Genomic DNA, 13831 nt, shown 5'->3' with positions numbered 1-13831 from the left:
TGTGCGCGTGTGCGCTTGCGCGGGTGTGCATGTGCACACGCGTGTCCACGTGAGTTCACGCACACATGATTTTCTTACAGGGAAATAAATGAAAAACTTTTAGCTGGTGGGTGAGGATTAATATCCCACCCAGTCAGTGTTATTTTCCTGTTCTGGATAGTATATCTAGATATTACCAACCCTTGCCTGACAGTACCTTTGGAGAAAAGTTCTCTTTTTCTTGTGTTATTTTCCATCTGGATCTAATTGAGGGGAAAAGAACAGCATAAAGGAAAATACCATTTTGGTTGAGTTAGATTTCATCTTATAATATTTTTTGGGGAAAAATTAATTGAATATGCACTGTTTTTCTTCGCCAAGAATATGTTCTTTTCTCCATCTCTTTCATGTGGCCATCCCAAAGTACCCAGATGTCACAGTATGCTGATCTCAAACCAATTTCTGGCAACAAAAAGGTATAGGTTTCCCTCCCTGTTCTTTTGGTATCACCTTGATTAAGAAATTCTTAAGGAGGAGACTCTAAATACTGTGCAGTTTCTAAGAAAACCAACAAGCTGTTAATGAAGTAAATATCTGTTTAATTTACAAACATCAGTAGTGTAACTGATATTAGTCTGGAGAAAGACAAAGCACACTGAATTATACATGTACGTCTAGTTTTCTTTGTAAAAATGTTTTTGGAAAGAAACATCTGCATCTTTACAGGGTACCCTGGGATTTTAATGAGGGAAGAGCACAGTCCACTATAAATCCTTATCAATTCTACATTGTAATTTAGCAGCAAACATGTTAACATGGGAACATTAAGGTAATAAAGGAGCTTTATTGTTTGGGGGGAAAAAAAATCACAGTTCTTGACATTACAGCCTTTTCTCTCCCCGCCCCACCCTCGGTAAAAGGGCAAAAAAAGTCGAGGAAATAATTAACTTGTAAAAGATCTACTTTTCTAGTGTCGATTGCTACACACCATTTCTGTTCTGTGAGGACACGCTGCAGAGGGGCGCTTCTTTCTGTACAATGACCGTCTCACGCATAGACTTTACATACCCTCTGCAGGTGTCCTGAATGAGGCCAGTAGGTCAGTGACACCAGTGGTCAGATGTCAAGGTAAACAAACAGATCAACACATATTTATCCCAAGATAACACCCTATGTTAGTACTATTGCCAAAAAAACCACAAAAGAATCCTGATTTTTAAGTTTGAAAATGTACAAAAATATCAGGACAATTATAAATTAATATATATTAAAGCATTGAGAAACAGCAAAAGGATGGCCTAGAATGTTAAGTACAATGTACTTTGATACAATAAATATTTCTCATTGAAACCGAATACTGTATAGGGCTGTTTAGAACTCATAGAAACAAAAATTCATATTATTACTAATTTATTTATCAATAATCTATTGGTTCTTTATCATCTCCTTTGTCATTTATATTACAAAAAATTAATACTGGAAAACGGTAGATAAACACTTTTGTGTGCTTCTCCTGCTAACATGCTGACGTTTAAAAAGAAGATAAAATTTATTTTAGCACTCTCGTCTCCTCTGATGAATGGAACCCAGGTCTTCAGGATACTTTATGTTCTGCACAAAATATTTCTCATCCGTTCATTCTGGCTGTGAATGCTGGAGTTCCATTCATCTGCCTTGCACCCTCACTCACACACATGTGCTTGGTCTGTCCTCATGAACTGCGTAGATGCAAACCAGGGCACAGGAGATTATGCTCTGGGCAACTTCACATCAGCAGAGAGAACCTCGTCTCTCCCCTGGGTATGTGCTTCTGCTGGTCTCCAGCAAGTTACGAAGATGAATCCAAGTTACCATGGTTTCCATCATTGCTCTAATGCCTTCAGGTGTATCATTCTTTATACTTCTCCAGTGTTGGGGAAGCTTTAGTTCAAGCATTTCTTTTTTTTTTTTCTAAATGCAGAAAAAAAGTCTTCATTCTCATAATAAAAATAAGTCTGTTCTGTATTTTACAATATATTTCAATTATTTCCACTATGAAGCATTCGTGAGTCCAACAGGGTCAAGAAGTATACAACATTTTCCAAAGACCAAAGCTGCCAGGGACATGGTTTAGGAGGCGCAGTGGGTACAGCCACACTTCACCACCTTCTCAACCTCGTCCACAAACGATGACCCATCAGTGCATTCGAAAGTGTATTTCCGTCGCTTGCTCCTCAGAGGTCCGCAGCACTGCCCGCCTGCACATCCCCCTCTGCATTCCAACCGGGAGACCTTCTTAGTTGTTTGGCAAGCGGCATAGCCCTGCTGCTTTTGGTAATAATCTCTTATCCGTTCCCCTCGACAAGAGATTTCTAGAAAAGAACAAAAAGCACAAGCAGTATAAGGGCAGTCGCTGTCAGTCGTGTGAAGTGGCCATGAATCTACCACTCAGTTCAGGAGACACTGCTTTCGCTTCCTGTTTGTAACGGCTATTTTCAGTGTTATGCTATTCCACATTACGGCCCGGTGGCACAGCCTTCAGTTCTTTGAAAAACACTTCTTTTCAGCCTTTATTTTGAGCAAAGTGAATACTTTATATGTGGACTGTAAATACTATGCTTTCGGGCTGACAAGAAAATTGGATTCCTAAATCTTTTCTTTTATAGCAAAAATATACATCTTCTGTTTTTACACTACTAACAGCTGGTTTTGTTTACCGAGGGCGCCGTTTCAGAGAGTACGCAATTTAATTTATTAGACCTGGAGTTTAATATCGTTCAATCTGTTACTTAATACAAGTAACATTCCACTAACTTCATAAATTACCCAAGTATGAACTAGTTCAAAAAGAGACATCTGCTAAAAGCCTCCATGGGCACGTTCCTCTCGTCTCATCCCTCCGATACACACAACAAAATCCCTGCCAGCTGGAGGCAAAGCACATTCTGATCACGCAGACACAGGAGAAGGAAATAGGTGGGCTGAGATGTCAGCCTGTTTCCATCCCTCTCACCTGCATAATTTACTGTGATAAATCAGTTGATTCTAAGGTCAAAGGCGATTTTGTCCTAAAACTAGAGCAGAATTATTAGTACCGTCTTCTCTGTGCCAGAAGATGAATCAGTAATCTGTACAGATGAGAACAGCAGGTAAAGGTAAGAAAGAAGGAAAGTAAATGTGCTCCCGCCTAAGGGAAAAGTAGTATTTCATAGCAAATCAAGTGTGAGAAGACTTGTGAAGGGTGTATAATATCTTGCAACGGAGGTTTAGGACATTTCACATCTGTGCCTTCCTGTAACACTGTTAAGTAAATCAACAGCAGCAACTACAAATACTGCAAAGACCTGGCGTTCCTCATATCACTCCCCTCTGTGTGTCTTCCTTTCTCTCTCTCTCTGTTCAAAGATGGGGGCCCCTCTTGCTTTGCCAAGATAGAGGTCGGTGCCCACCTGGGTTGGCTTACCTCGATCACAGCTGTCCCCAGTGTATCCACTGCTGCATTCACAGTAGGGCTGTCCCAGTCCTGAGAGCCTGCATTTCCCATGCTTACACTTGATCGCCTGGCAGGGGTTAAACAGATCCTCCTCTTCATCACAGAGGACGCCCCCATGGCCCTCCAGGCACTTGCAGCTGTAGGAGAAGGCGTTGATGGGCAGACAGGTGCCATGGACGCACCTACAGTGGAGGACCGCAGAGATGGAAATGGGTCAGGCAGAGAGGATAAGAATGGAGGAGGGAGGATGATGGATGGAATATAAGGGAGACAATGCTAATGAACTGACTTCTTTCTCTCCCTTCCCCCTCCCCCTTTCCTTCTTTCCTCTCTGGGGTTTTGCTTTGAAGGTTGGAGTGTGTGGGTTTAACTACCAAGCAGCCCAGACTCACTTATTTCCAAGACAGGGGTCATTGGTCCTCTGGTCACAGAGGGGCCCCGTCCATCCTTCCTGGCACTCGCAGGTGAAGCCGGACTGGGTGCTAGGCTGGCACGTGCCGTGGGCACACACCTTCTTGTGGCACGGCTCACAGCCGGGCAGGATGCCGGTCTGCATGGGCACCTTCCGGAAGTCCTGCAGCTCGCTGTTGATGTAAAGGTTCCGGATGCAGCCGTGGAAGCTTGTGCCGTTCTGCCCGGGGGCCTGGCGCAGAGCTGCGGCCACGTTGTTCTTCCCGGGCATGCCTGCGGGGGAGCACCAAGTCAGAGGTCACGCCCTTCCGCGGCTCCCCAGCCAGTGGCCACCCGGACCCTCTTAGCTCTTCCAGCGGGGCAGGAGTCTGCGTGACTCTTCTTCAGGAGAACCAGGCAGCACAAGCATCCCGTCCTGCGCTTCTCAACGGGGCTGCACATCAGAATCACATTGGATCTTTGAAGCAATACTGATGCTTGGGACCTCAGCCCAGACGGATTTGATCAGATTAACTGGGTGGAGTGGGGGAGGGAGAAGGGATGTGTGTTTCTTTGTTTTTGTTTTTTGGAAGATGCTCCAGGCAATTCTAATGCACAACTAGAATAAAGAACCTAGTTCATTGGCGGTCAATCTTTAGTTTCTAACATCTGTTTTGTTTTTGGTTTTTGTTTTCTTAAATAAAAAAACCCTTATATGGAGGCATGAATCTATAAAACCTAAAATCAGGGCCACTGTATTTAAAAGCAAGGTTGGGAATGGGGGAGGGATTCGTACTCCCTTCTACCTCCACACCCACCCCCTAACCTGGACACACAGCCCAGAAGCCTAGAGCCAGACTGATTCCTTGACCAATCCTGCCCTTTAACGATGAAAGGGGCCCAGGGCCCAGAGAGCTCGGCGACATGCTCGGTGTCACCAGTAAGACTGGGTTAGAATTAAGCCGATGACACAAACTTCCCCAATCTCAGGTCATGGTTCAGCCCCCTGATTTTCAGAGAGTGAGAGCAGAGCTGGGGTTCACAGGGACCATTCACCCCAGTCCTGCCAAATTCTAAGCTGGCAGCTAGTCCAGCTCACCACTGGCAATGTCCCAAACTCAGCCGTGGATGTCAGTGTCTGAAAAACTCACCCTGCTTCCAATCAGGACAGCACTTCATTCACATCCTTTTTTTCCCCTTGCTAATTGAGAGTGAAACCTTCATATTCCAAGAAATCAGGACTATAAAAGAAATTCCTCCAAAACCAGAATTCGCAATCTTTGTGTGTATATATATATATATATATACACACACACACACACATATATATATATTCCACCAGTGACGGTCATCTGGTAACCCTTATCTGGCAAAACTGAGGAATCTTTCCATGGCCTAAGCCAGACCCTGAAATAGCTCCTGGATGGGATCCTACACGAGGCAACCATCCAGGTTGCTGCGGGGGAGGGGAGGGAGCCAAGGCCTTTAGAGCAGCTGACCTTCCCCCCAGTTCTCACACCATCCCTACACCTGGACTCTGAGCTACTGGTTGGAGGGTCGAGGCTGGAAAAGACCAGGGCTGTCACTCTCTAGAGGGTTTGTTGGTTATAAAGACCACGAGCCACAGTACTCTCTGGGCGCTGCCTTGTGGCAGCATCTCCTTTCCCATTCGAAGGACCTCCATTCGAGGTCTAGCAGGCACCAAAGTCAGATAGCCGCTTATACAAAACCACTAGGCTAGAGGTCAAAGTCTGTATTTTTGGCCTGTGTGCACTTGGGCCAGTCATTTCCCCTCTCTGGTGCTTAGTTTTCTCATCTGTAACATGAGTGGATGGACCAGACCAGTTGTTTCCAAGCCCGTCATACATAAGAGCCACCAGAGGGGCGCTGTTGAGAAGGCAGCTTCCCAGGCCCCCATCTCTCCTCACCTGAGATTCTAACCCAGAATGACGGTGTGGGCATAGAAATCGCAATGTTAACATGCAAGCTCAGGTGACTCTGGTGCAGGTGGTCCTGGTCACATTTTGACAGGTACTGAATTAGTGTCTAGGATTTGAAGGTCATGAGTTCAAGTTTTTAATCTGTGTGTGTCTGGCCTTGGGAACTGGGTTGCTTTGTAGAGTGGGGTCAAAAGGATGGAATGTTCCATTTCCAGGAGAGGACTAGTGACTGGGAATTCCTTGTTTGGGGGTAAGTTCTACATAGTCATATCCATCCATCCAAAACATGTGGACTTTTTTTTTTGTGGCCTCTCCCGTTGCGGAGCACAGGCTCCGGATGCGCAAGCCATGGCTCACGGGCCCAGCCGCTCCACGGCATGTGGGATCTTCCCAGACCGGGGCATGAACCCGTGTCCCCTGCATCGGTCCTTTCTTCAGAGGTCCTTTCTTCAGAGGTTAAAAAAGAACTTCTTCCAAGACTATTTTCAATTAGTCACGCAACACACATATGTGCACATGTCAAGACTAACTACAGACCCATGAAGTTCCACAGCAGGGAGAAGCAATTAGTAAATGTGTTCCTTCTATTCCCAAACTAACAATGATAAAGGTCTAGCTTTGATTGTAGTAATTTTTAAATGAAAATGTTGATACATCACACATATAGTTACTTTCAGTAGGATATCATGAAGTCAAGAACTATCTTAACTCAACCTTTTCAGGTGCTTGGTAGACTTCTGACCAGGGAACTAAGTCTTAACTGAAAAACAGAAGTAGATCCATGTTTGTTTTCCTTTAGCCTTTCCTCTATGCCATGGACCATAGCTGGAATTCAATCTATCAAACAATAGGTAACTTAGTGGACGGTTTTTAGCCTTAACAAGCTCTACATATTTCAAAATGACAATAAACAGACCAAGTGTCAACACTGATGTCTTCTGTACAATGGGGGCATTAGGAGAAGATTTGTGATGCACAGAGGTGTCTCTATGTGCAGGTCTTTACTTTAAAAAAAAAAAAAACCCTTTAAGTAATGTATGTTCTGGTTGGACAATTATACAGAAAAACATAAAGATTACAGTGCTTTGCATCAAGTAAAGCCTATATCATGGGTAGTTGAAAACCCAAAGGTAGGGAAACCTGCCTCCCTGTTTTGCTAGAAAATACTCCTGCAAGGGCCTAAGGCATAGAATGCATCACCTTTGGGCCATCTTCCTTGGGGAGTGTTCCTGTTTGCAGACTTTGAGAAAAAAGAGAGCTTGTTTACCTTGCTCTCCTTTGCTAATTCAGGTTCTCCTGCCTTTACCATAAAGAATTCAGGGCTGCAGTCTTAGGACTGCATTGTATTTTTAAAATCCGAATTACCCTGAGTGGGAAGGAAATGAGCCCAGTGTGTTCTCTGGCAGTGAGGCTGGTTGGAAGTGGAAAGAGGCACCATCTGGATTCTTCCAGGCCCTCTACCCTTAGAAGGATTAGCACTTCTCAGTACTAATTTAAAACATTTTTTCCCCCTTTTTGTAAAAATGTTCTGGCCCAAGCACTCCCATTCTCTACTTATTATTTTCTCCACATTCTAAAGGGGTCTTAAAAGATTTAATGAAATGATTTCTAATGAAAACATAATAAAATCAAGTGAAGGACAAGTCCAGAAATAAATGAAAAGCCACAGAACTTAGACTGCTTCCTTTTCTGCTCCATGTTAAGAAGGTGAGTGGCAACGCAGGTGGCTTTGGGGTTAGACAGACCTGAACTCAAACGAGGTCTCTATCAACTTGGACATATTCCATGAAGTCCCTTAGGGATTATAAAACAAAAAATCATACCTACTTCCTAAAGTCTCTGAGGGTTAAGACTGTAAAAGCAGCATTGCATTGAGCACACAGCATGTGCTTAGTAAATATAATTTCTTTTCTCTCCAACCACAGGTAACATCTGTGACTTCACCCATGCCAAAGCAACTGCCGTTCATGGTAATGCAGGCAAGAATGGACGGCCTTTGCCTGTTAATGAGTCCCACAGTGTGATTCCCAGGAAGCAAATAGATCAGTCAACTTGCTGCACGGACTTAATATGAGATACTTTTATTACAAATGTATTATGGTTTCATGAAGATGTGACTGCCTTCCCCACTCCCCTGACACAGAAGGGATATTTCTTTTTCAGTTTTGTATTCTTCATGCACCTATTAATTTAATTCTCAGCTTATGGGAGGTGCTCAATAAATATTTACAGAAATGAACCAAAGACTTTTAACTGCTTTAAAAAAAATCAAAAGTCTATCAGTGTTCAGATTTTCTACTGCTGAAATTATTAAAAACAGAAGTGCTCTGGAATTTCAGGAAATTTCCCAAAATGCTTTCAGGGAAGGCTTTGAGGGGTTAAGAAACTTATGCAGCATCCCAAGGTCATTACTGTGAAAATAATGATGTGAAGTTCATGAAATACCTGTCATGGTGAAGAAATTGGTTACATTGACCTGTTCAGAAACTTTAGCTTATTTATCTGTAAAATGAGTTAATTTATTCAGTCAATTCAATGTAATTTAATTCAGTGCAACTCAATTCAAAATCATATGTTTTCTTGCCTGAAAGTTGAAATTCTGTCTCCAGTATATATTTACTCCTCCAGATAGAGGTAAAAGTACAAGCTCTCTCCATCACAGGTCTTCTCCTCGGAGCTCCTTCAGAAGTTTGCTCAGACTCTATCCCTCATCTATTTACTCATCTGCCTTCATGCAGCTTAAAAATAAAGTCGAGTCTTCACTCTGTCATTCCAGGCCCTAATCCACCTTTCTGACCATCTCCCTTGTCCATTCACCATAAGGTCTTAGCTAAAGAGAAGTACTTCCTGCTGCCCCAATACAAGTTGTACGTTTAATTTGTTCATTCATTCATTTGATTTCATTAATAATTATCCTATCCTGTACATGAGTTCGCAGCTGACAGTAGAGGCATTCCAGCATAGTGACATTTAACTGAAGCTGGTAGTGTTCGCCTCCTTAACAGTGCTGGGGTGGGTCATGCGCTCCTCAGTTTGCATCACACTTGACTCCCCATCTTCTTCATTGTCTGTATTTGACCTCTAACCAGCTTTCTTTTTCCTATACACCAGAACAGTAAGATTAGATTTTATGATGTTTAAATCACCTAGTATGTGACAGACACAAAAGAAACATTCATGTCCTTCTCCACTCCAACCACACATTTTGTTAGACCCAGAGCCAGGGTTACAACATGGTCTCTTATCACCCATTTAGGGCTCTTTCTTTTCTATCCTTGCTGTCCACCTTTCAATGACTGATCAATGACCATGGCACCAGGCATCAACAACTTCAGGATCAGTCTGTGATGAGCATCACAGGGTTTGGGAATCCACGGAATTTGGAAAAGCGCTTACCTCCGACATAGAGTGGGGAGTCAAAATTCAAAGTGGACTGCTTTGACAAGTTGGTGATGATTTTGGGGCTCCCTCCATCCACAGAGAGGGAGAGACTTTGATCCAGGGCGAGTAGTTCCACAATGTGAAAATTTCCATCATTGATCGTCTCCACGCTATTAAAAAAAAAAAGATAACTGATCCTCCAATTTTATATTTATTAAAGAAAAGGAGTTACAATTCAAACTCCAATAAGCTCTTTTTGGGAAAAGATACTCCTATTTAACATTAATAAAGATAAAGGCCAGTAGTTGATTTTAAAATAAAAGATATTTTCAAGGAGATACAATCATTTTTTATTTCTTGGGTAATATAAAATAAGTTTGTTCTCCCATTGGGAGAAGTGGAAATGAATACATTTTATCATTATCCAATCACATTCTCCCAGTATGTAGAAATTCCAAAGCACAATTGATGCATTTGATTTTAAATGTCACTAAAGTTTCATTTGTTCAGATACTGTTACTCCAAATTGCATTCAAAAGACAACTAACTGATACCTGTGCCAAATATACTTTTTAGACATTGATCTTAGGGGATCATTGGTCTCTGCACTCTTAAGCACTACACAGTAGTACTTATTAGAATCAAACATACATATAAATGCAGGAAGAACCAACTTGGCAGGATCACTGCACTTTTTGAAATTTGTTAATTGATAATATACTCTCATTTTCTTTACATTTTTCAGAAGGATGTCCATCAAATGATATTACTGTGAAGATGATTACGCTCAGTGGAGAGGTGGGAATAATGGATTAAATAGAATGCTTAACATAGTCATGTCTAGGGAGTCTAGTGATGACAATGATTCTACAATTTCTCTTCTATGACTTTAAAGGGACAGGTCCAACAATCATTACATCCGCCTTCTTAACAATTTGAGGGGGCTTATGGAAATTCATAAAATGGACAAAAACAAAGAGATTAAGAAACAGGTAAACGGAAAACGACAATTGAAAATGAAGTTGGGTGCAATTAGCAGATAGGTGCTATAAGGTTTTAAAGGGTGTCTGTCAACCTAACGCAAGTGTTACATCAGGCAAAGATGCAAACAGGACAAGTTGAAACAGGAGCAACAAAGAAAACAGATCAATAGTGAATATTAAAGAACTAATATACTGAGATGTTGACTCGAAAGACTGGAAAAAGGGCTCAAAAAGGGAAATATGGGAACATACTATAAGGAAGATAGTGAATACCTAATAGTCCCTATGCAAGAAGATTGCTTAAATTTCCAGGCACTGATATTTAAATTTGCAAATACGTCAAGCCTGGAAAATAACAGAAAAATGTATAGATATTTCTTCATGGTTCTCACCACAGGAGTCTAATCTTATTCCATTGTTTGCCGACATGGAATAAAATGTTTTTGTGATTTGACAACAATATAAACCATTCTGCAGAGCTGTGAAAACACCTGAAGTTCTCTGGTGTTAAGTAGTAAAAAGTGTCCACGTGTGCAGGAATTTTTAATAACCTGTTTCAGATATCATCTTAAAAAAAATAAATGTTAGATGTGCCAATCAATATTTTTGCGTTTTACACATTTAATTATCCCAATACTTGATACCACTAAAATCAACAGAGGAAACAATATACAAGGAAAATACTTTCTAAATAAAGTTGCCTACCAGATGTTAGTGGTCTTAAATAATACCAACTACTTGTTAAACATACATATTTTAGAATCAGATAAGCCTGGATTTGAATGCTGGTCTTGTATTTATTAAATGTTTGACCTTAGATAAGTAACTTAATTGCTAATAAACTTCAATCTTCTCTTCAGTAAATGCTAACAAATATTCCCCCCTCTTATGGTTAATTTGAGGTCTATCCCTATGAAATGATTTTTTTAAATGCAGAACAAAACATCTAGCCTATAGAAAGTGCAAAGTTAAACGCTAGATATTAGTATCATCACCGTCATCATCATTACCACCACCACCACTGTCATCATATAAATAATCCAATACTACTTCAGAATCTTCTTCAAGAAGAAATTAGTCAGGCTTTATTTTTAATATTAATTGTAAGATAATGCTAAAGACCGGCAGAAATATAATAACTTCTTTGGGGACATATCCAAATTATTAGAAGTTTTAAGTAAAACATTAATATAAAGATATACATAGAGAAGGTGGTAGTCAATTGCTTTTTCCTTTGTCATCGTATACAACTCTTTAAGTGGTTTTATATGAATGCTCTGTGAACAATGACCTTATTTAATTTATAAATATTAATAATGGGCCCCCCTTTTCCCTTTACAGTTGCAAAGAAAAAGACTCATTTGTACTAGGGAACTGGTTCTTGGTCACACATCAGTCTTAGGCAATTGATCTAGGTATGTCATTGTTGATGATGATATTTGGTGCAGTGTAACTGAAAGGTTTAATACCTTTAAAGTTCTGCACACTCTAAAGCAGTGTTTCAGCTGGGAAGCTGGAGGTAGGTAGCTTCATTATTAACTCATTTTACTTCCTACTCCTTTATTCCTTTCTTTTCTTTTTTTTCTTCCTTTTTTTTTTTTTTTTTTGTTTCCTGAGTACATGTCTTTAACTCCCACTAATTGTAAGCTCCTTTAAATCAGGGGCCCTGTATTATTTATTTCTTCCTTAATGTATCCAGTAGTGTCTGATAAATAGTAGATGCTCAATAAATGTATGTTAAGTAAATTAAAGGTAGGGGAGTTGTATTAAGAATAACATATAGGGCTTCCCTGGTGGTGCAGTGGTTGAGAGTTCGCCTGCTGATGCAGCGAACACGAGTTCGTGCCCCAGTCTGGGAAGATCCCACATGCCACAGAGTGGCTGGGCCTGTGAGCCATGGCCGCTGAGCCTGCGTGTCCGGAGCCTGTGCTCCGCAACGGGCAATGGGAGAGGCCACAACAGTGAGAGGCCCTACAGTTATAGATAGTCAAGATCCTCCAGGCATACTTAGGACAGGACATCCAAAAGATGCATTTTATTAAAAAATTTGGAATTTTCAGTGGTGATATCCTGAAAGATAATGTTGGGAGGTAAGTCTTGCTCAGCTTATCCTAGCTCTTGTTAGATGTGTGACACTGAGTTACTGTGACTTCAGGTAATTTTTCTCTGCTTTCTTTTCCTCACCAGGGAAATGCAAGTAATAAGATCAAAGAATTGCACAGCACCTACTATGGGGCAACTTCACATGCATTAACTCATTTAAGACTCACAACTCTAAATTTGGGCACTTAGGGTACCCAAGATGGCACAGCCAGTGGCTAAACAGATTTGAAGCCAGGTTGTCTGGTTCTAGAGTACGTGCTTTTAACTATTACCATCACTTTTTTTTTTGCGGTACACCGGCCTCTCACTGTTGTGGCCTCTCCTGTTATGGAGCACAGGCTCCGGACACGCAGGCTCAGTGGCCATGGCTCACGGGCCCAGCCGCTCCGCAGCATGTGGGATCCTCCTGGACCGGGGCACGAACCCGTGTCCCCCGCATCGGCAGGTGGACTCCCAACCACTGCACCACCAGGGAAGCCCTATCCATCACTTTTAAAATAAAAAACCTGAAGAGTATCTAGTACTGTACAAATGGCATGTGTTTGTTCTCACCAGTAGCCAGCCTTTAATAGATGATTTCTCTCCCAAACAGCCCAGGAATAAAGTTCTATGGAAAAAAATCTTATATGATGGTTGCACAACTTGGTACATTTACTAAAAATCATTGAACGCATATGAGATACACAGATTTGAAACGTTTTTGGCTTCTCTTTTCCCAATTATAAGTGAAGTTCAGACTGACTACACTTTTCTCCTCCCAAAAGCTTTCAATGTCTAATCTGATGATTCCAGAACTCGGTAAGAGTTACCACTGAGCTTAATTCGGTTTATATTTCTCAGAATTAAGTGAGGCTTTGCCCAGGCTTTTAACAGATAAGTATTGTGAAATTAATATTTTTAGATTCTTTGGTTTTCAGATGGTATTGTGTGTATGGGGCCTGAAGAGAATATGGCAGAGCTAAGAGTATTCTAAATTGGTGTTTCATGCTGTCTCCTAAAGCCAGAGATCTGGGGGATGCCCAGGAGTCCTTTGTTTATATACCCTTTCAAAATAAAAGCAGTGATTGACACACCAGTTGTTGCAGAATAAAACTAAGACATCATCGATTTTACAGTCTATCACGGTCATCTCCTACCTATCCACCTGCAATGTGTAACATCCTTCTGGGTCCTGACAAGTACTGACAAACACTCACTGCTCCCTAGGGAACTATATACTCCATGACTCACAAAAGTTGCAAGTGAACCACTTAACAGTGAGCCTTTCCACTAGGAAGATAAATTGCATTTACTACCTTTATTATGTAATTCAGTTTTACTACACTCATCTATTACCTGAGATTTTGTTTTCTTGGATTTCTAAATGGATGTGTGAAAACAAAGCCGTTACTCAATTGTCTCTTGGTTTGCTATAGAAAAAGAGTTTAAAAACTTGGGGCTTAAAAGAAGAGTGGCTCTAAATTGTCTTTGATTGTCTTTATGTCTTCAGGACTCATTAACAATGATATTGTTACATTTCTATCTCAATTGTAAATCTTAAGGTATTTCAGTGGAGTAAAGATAAATAGTTCACTTTGCTTATG

General features: G+C 41.2%; 1 protein-coding gene across 5 annotated transcripts in view; it reads right to left on the bottom strand.

Moving 5' to 3' along the window:
- Positions 1 to 557: 557 nt before the first annotated feature.
- The window catches only part of SLIT2 (slit guidance ligand 2), a 382964-nt gene continuing 369690 nt past the window's right edge, over positions 558 to 13831 (bottom strand). For all 5 annotated transcript variants that reach the window (XM_067735623.1, XM_067735624.1, XM_067735625.1 and 2 more), the window contains 4 exons: positions 9178 to 9332; positions 3844 to 4135; positions 3422 to 3633; positions 558 to 2330 (listed from right to left, as the gene is read on the bottom strand). In XM_067735623.1, coding sequence (XP_067591724.1) covers positions 2089 to 2330; positions 3422 to 3633; positions 3844 to 4135; positions 9178 to 9332 — 901 coding nt within the window. In that variant the 3' untranslated portion in view covers positions 558 to 2088. The remainder of the gene's footprint in view (positions 2331 to 3421; positions 3634 to 3843; positions 4136 to 9177; positions 9333 to 13831) is intronic.

The sequence above is a fragment of the Pseudorca crassidens genome, chromosome 4 (assembly GCF_039906515.1).
Source record: "Pseudorca crassidens isolate mPseCra1 chromosome 4, mPseCra1.hap1, whole genome shotgun sequence".
In the NCBI taxonomy this organism is placed as follows: Eukaryota; Metazoa; Chordata; class Mammalia; order Artiodactyla; family Delphinidae; genus Pseudorca; species Pseudorca crassidens.
This window is presented reverse-complemented; position numbering and strand designations above follow the sequence as displayed.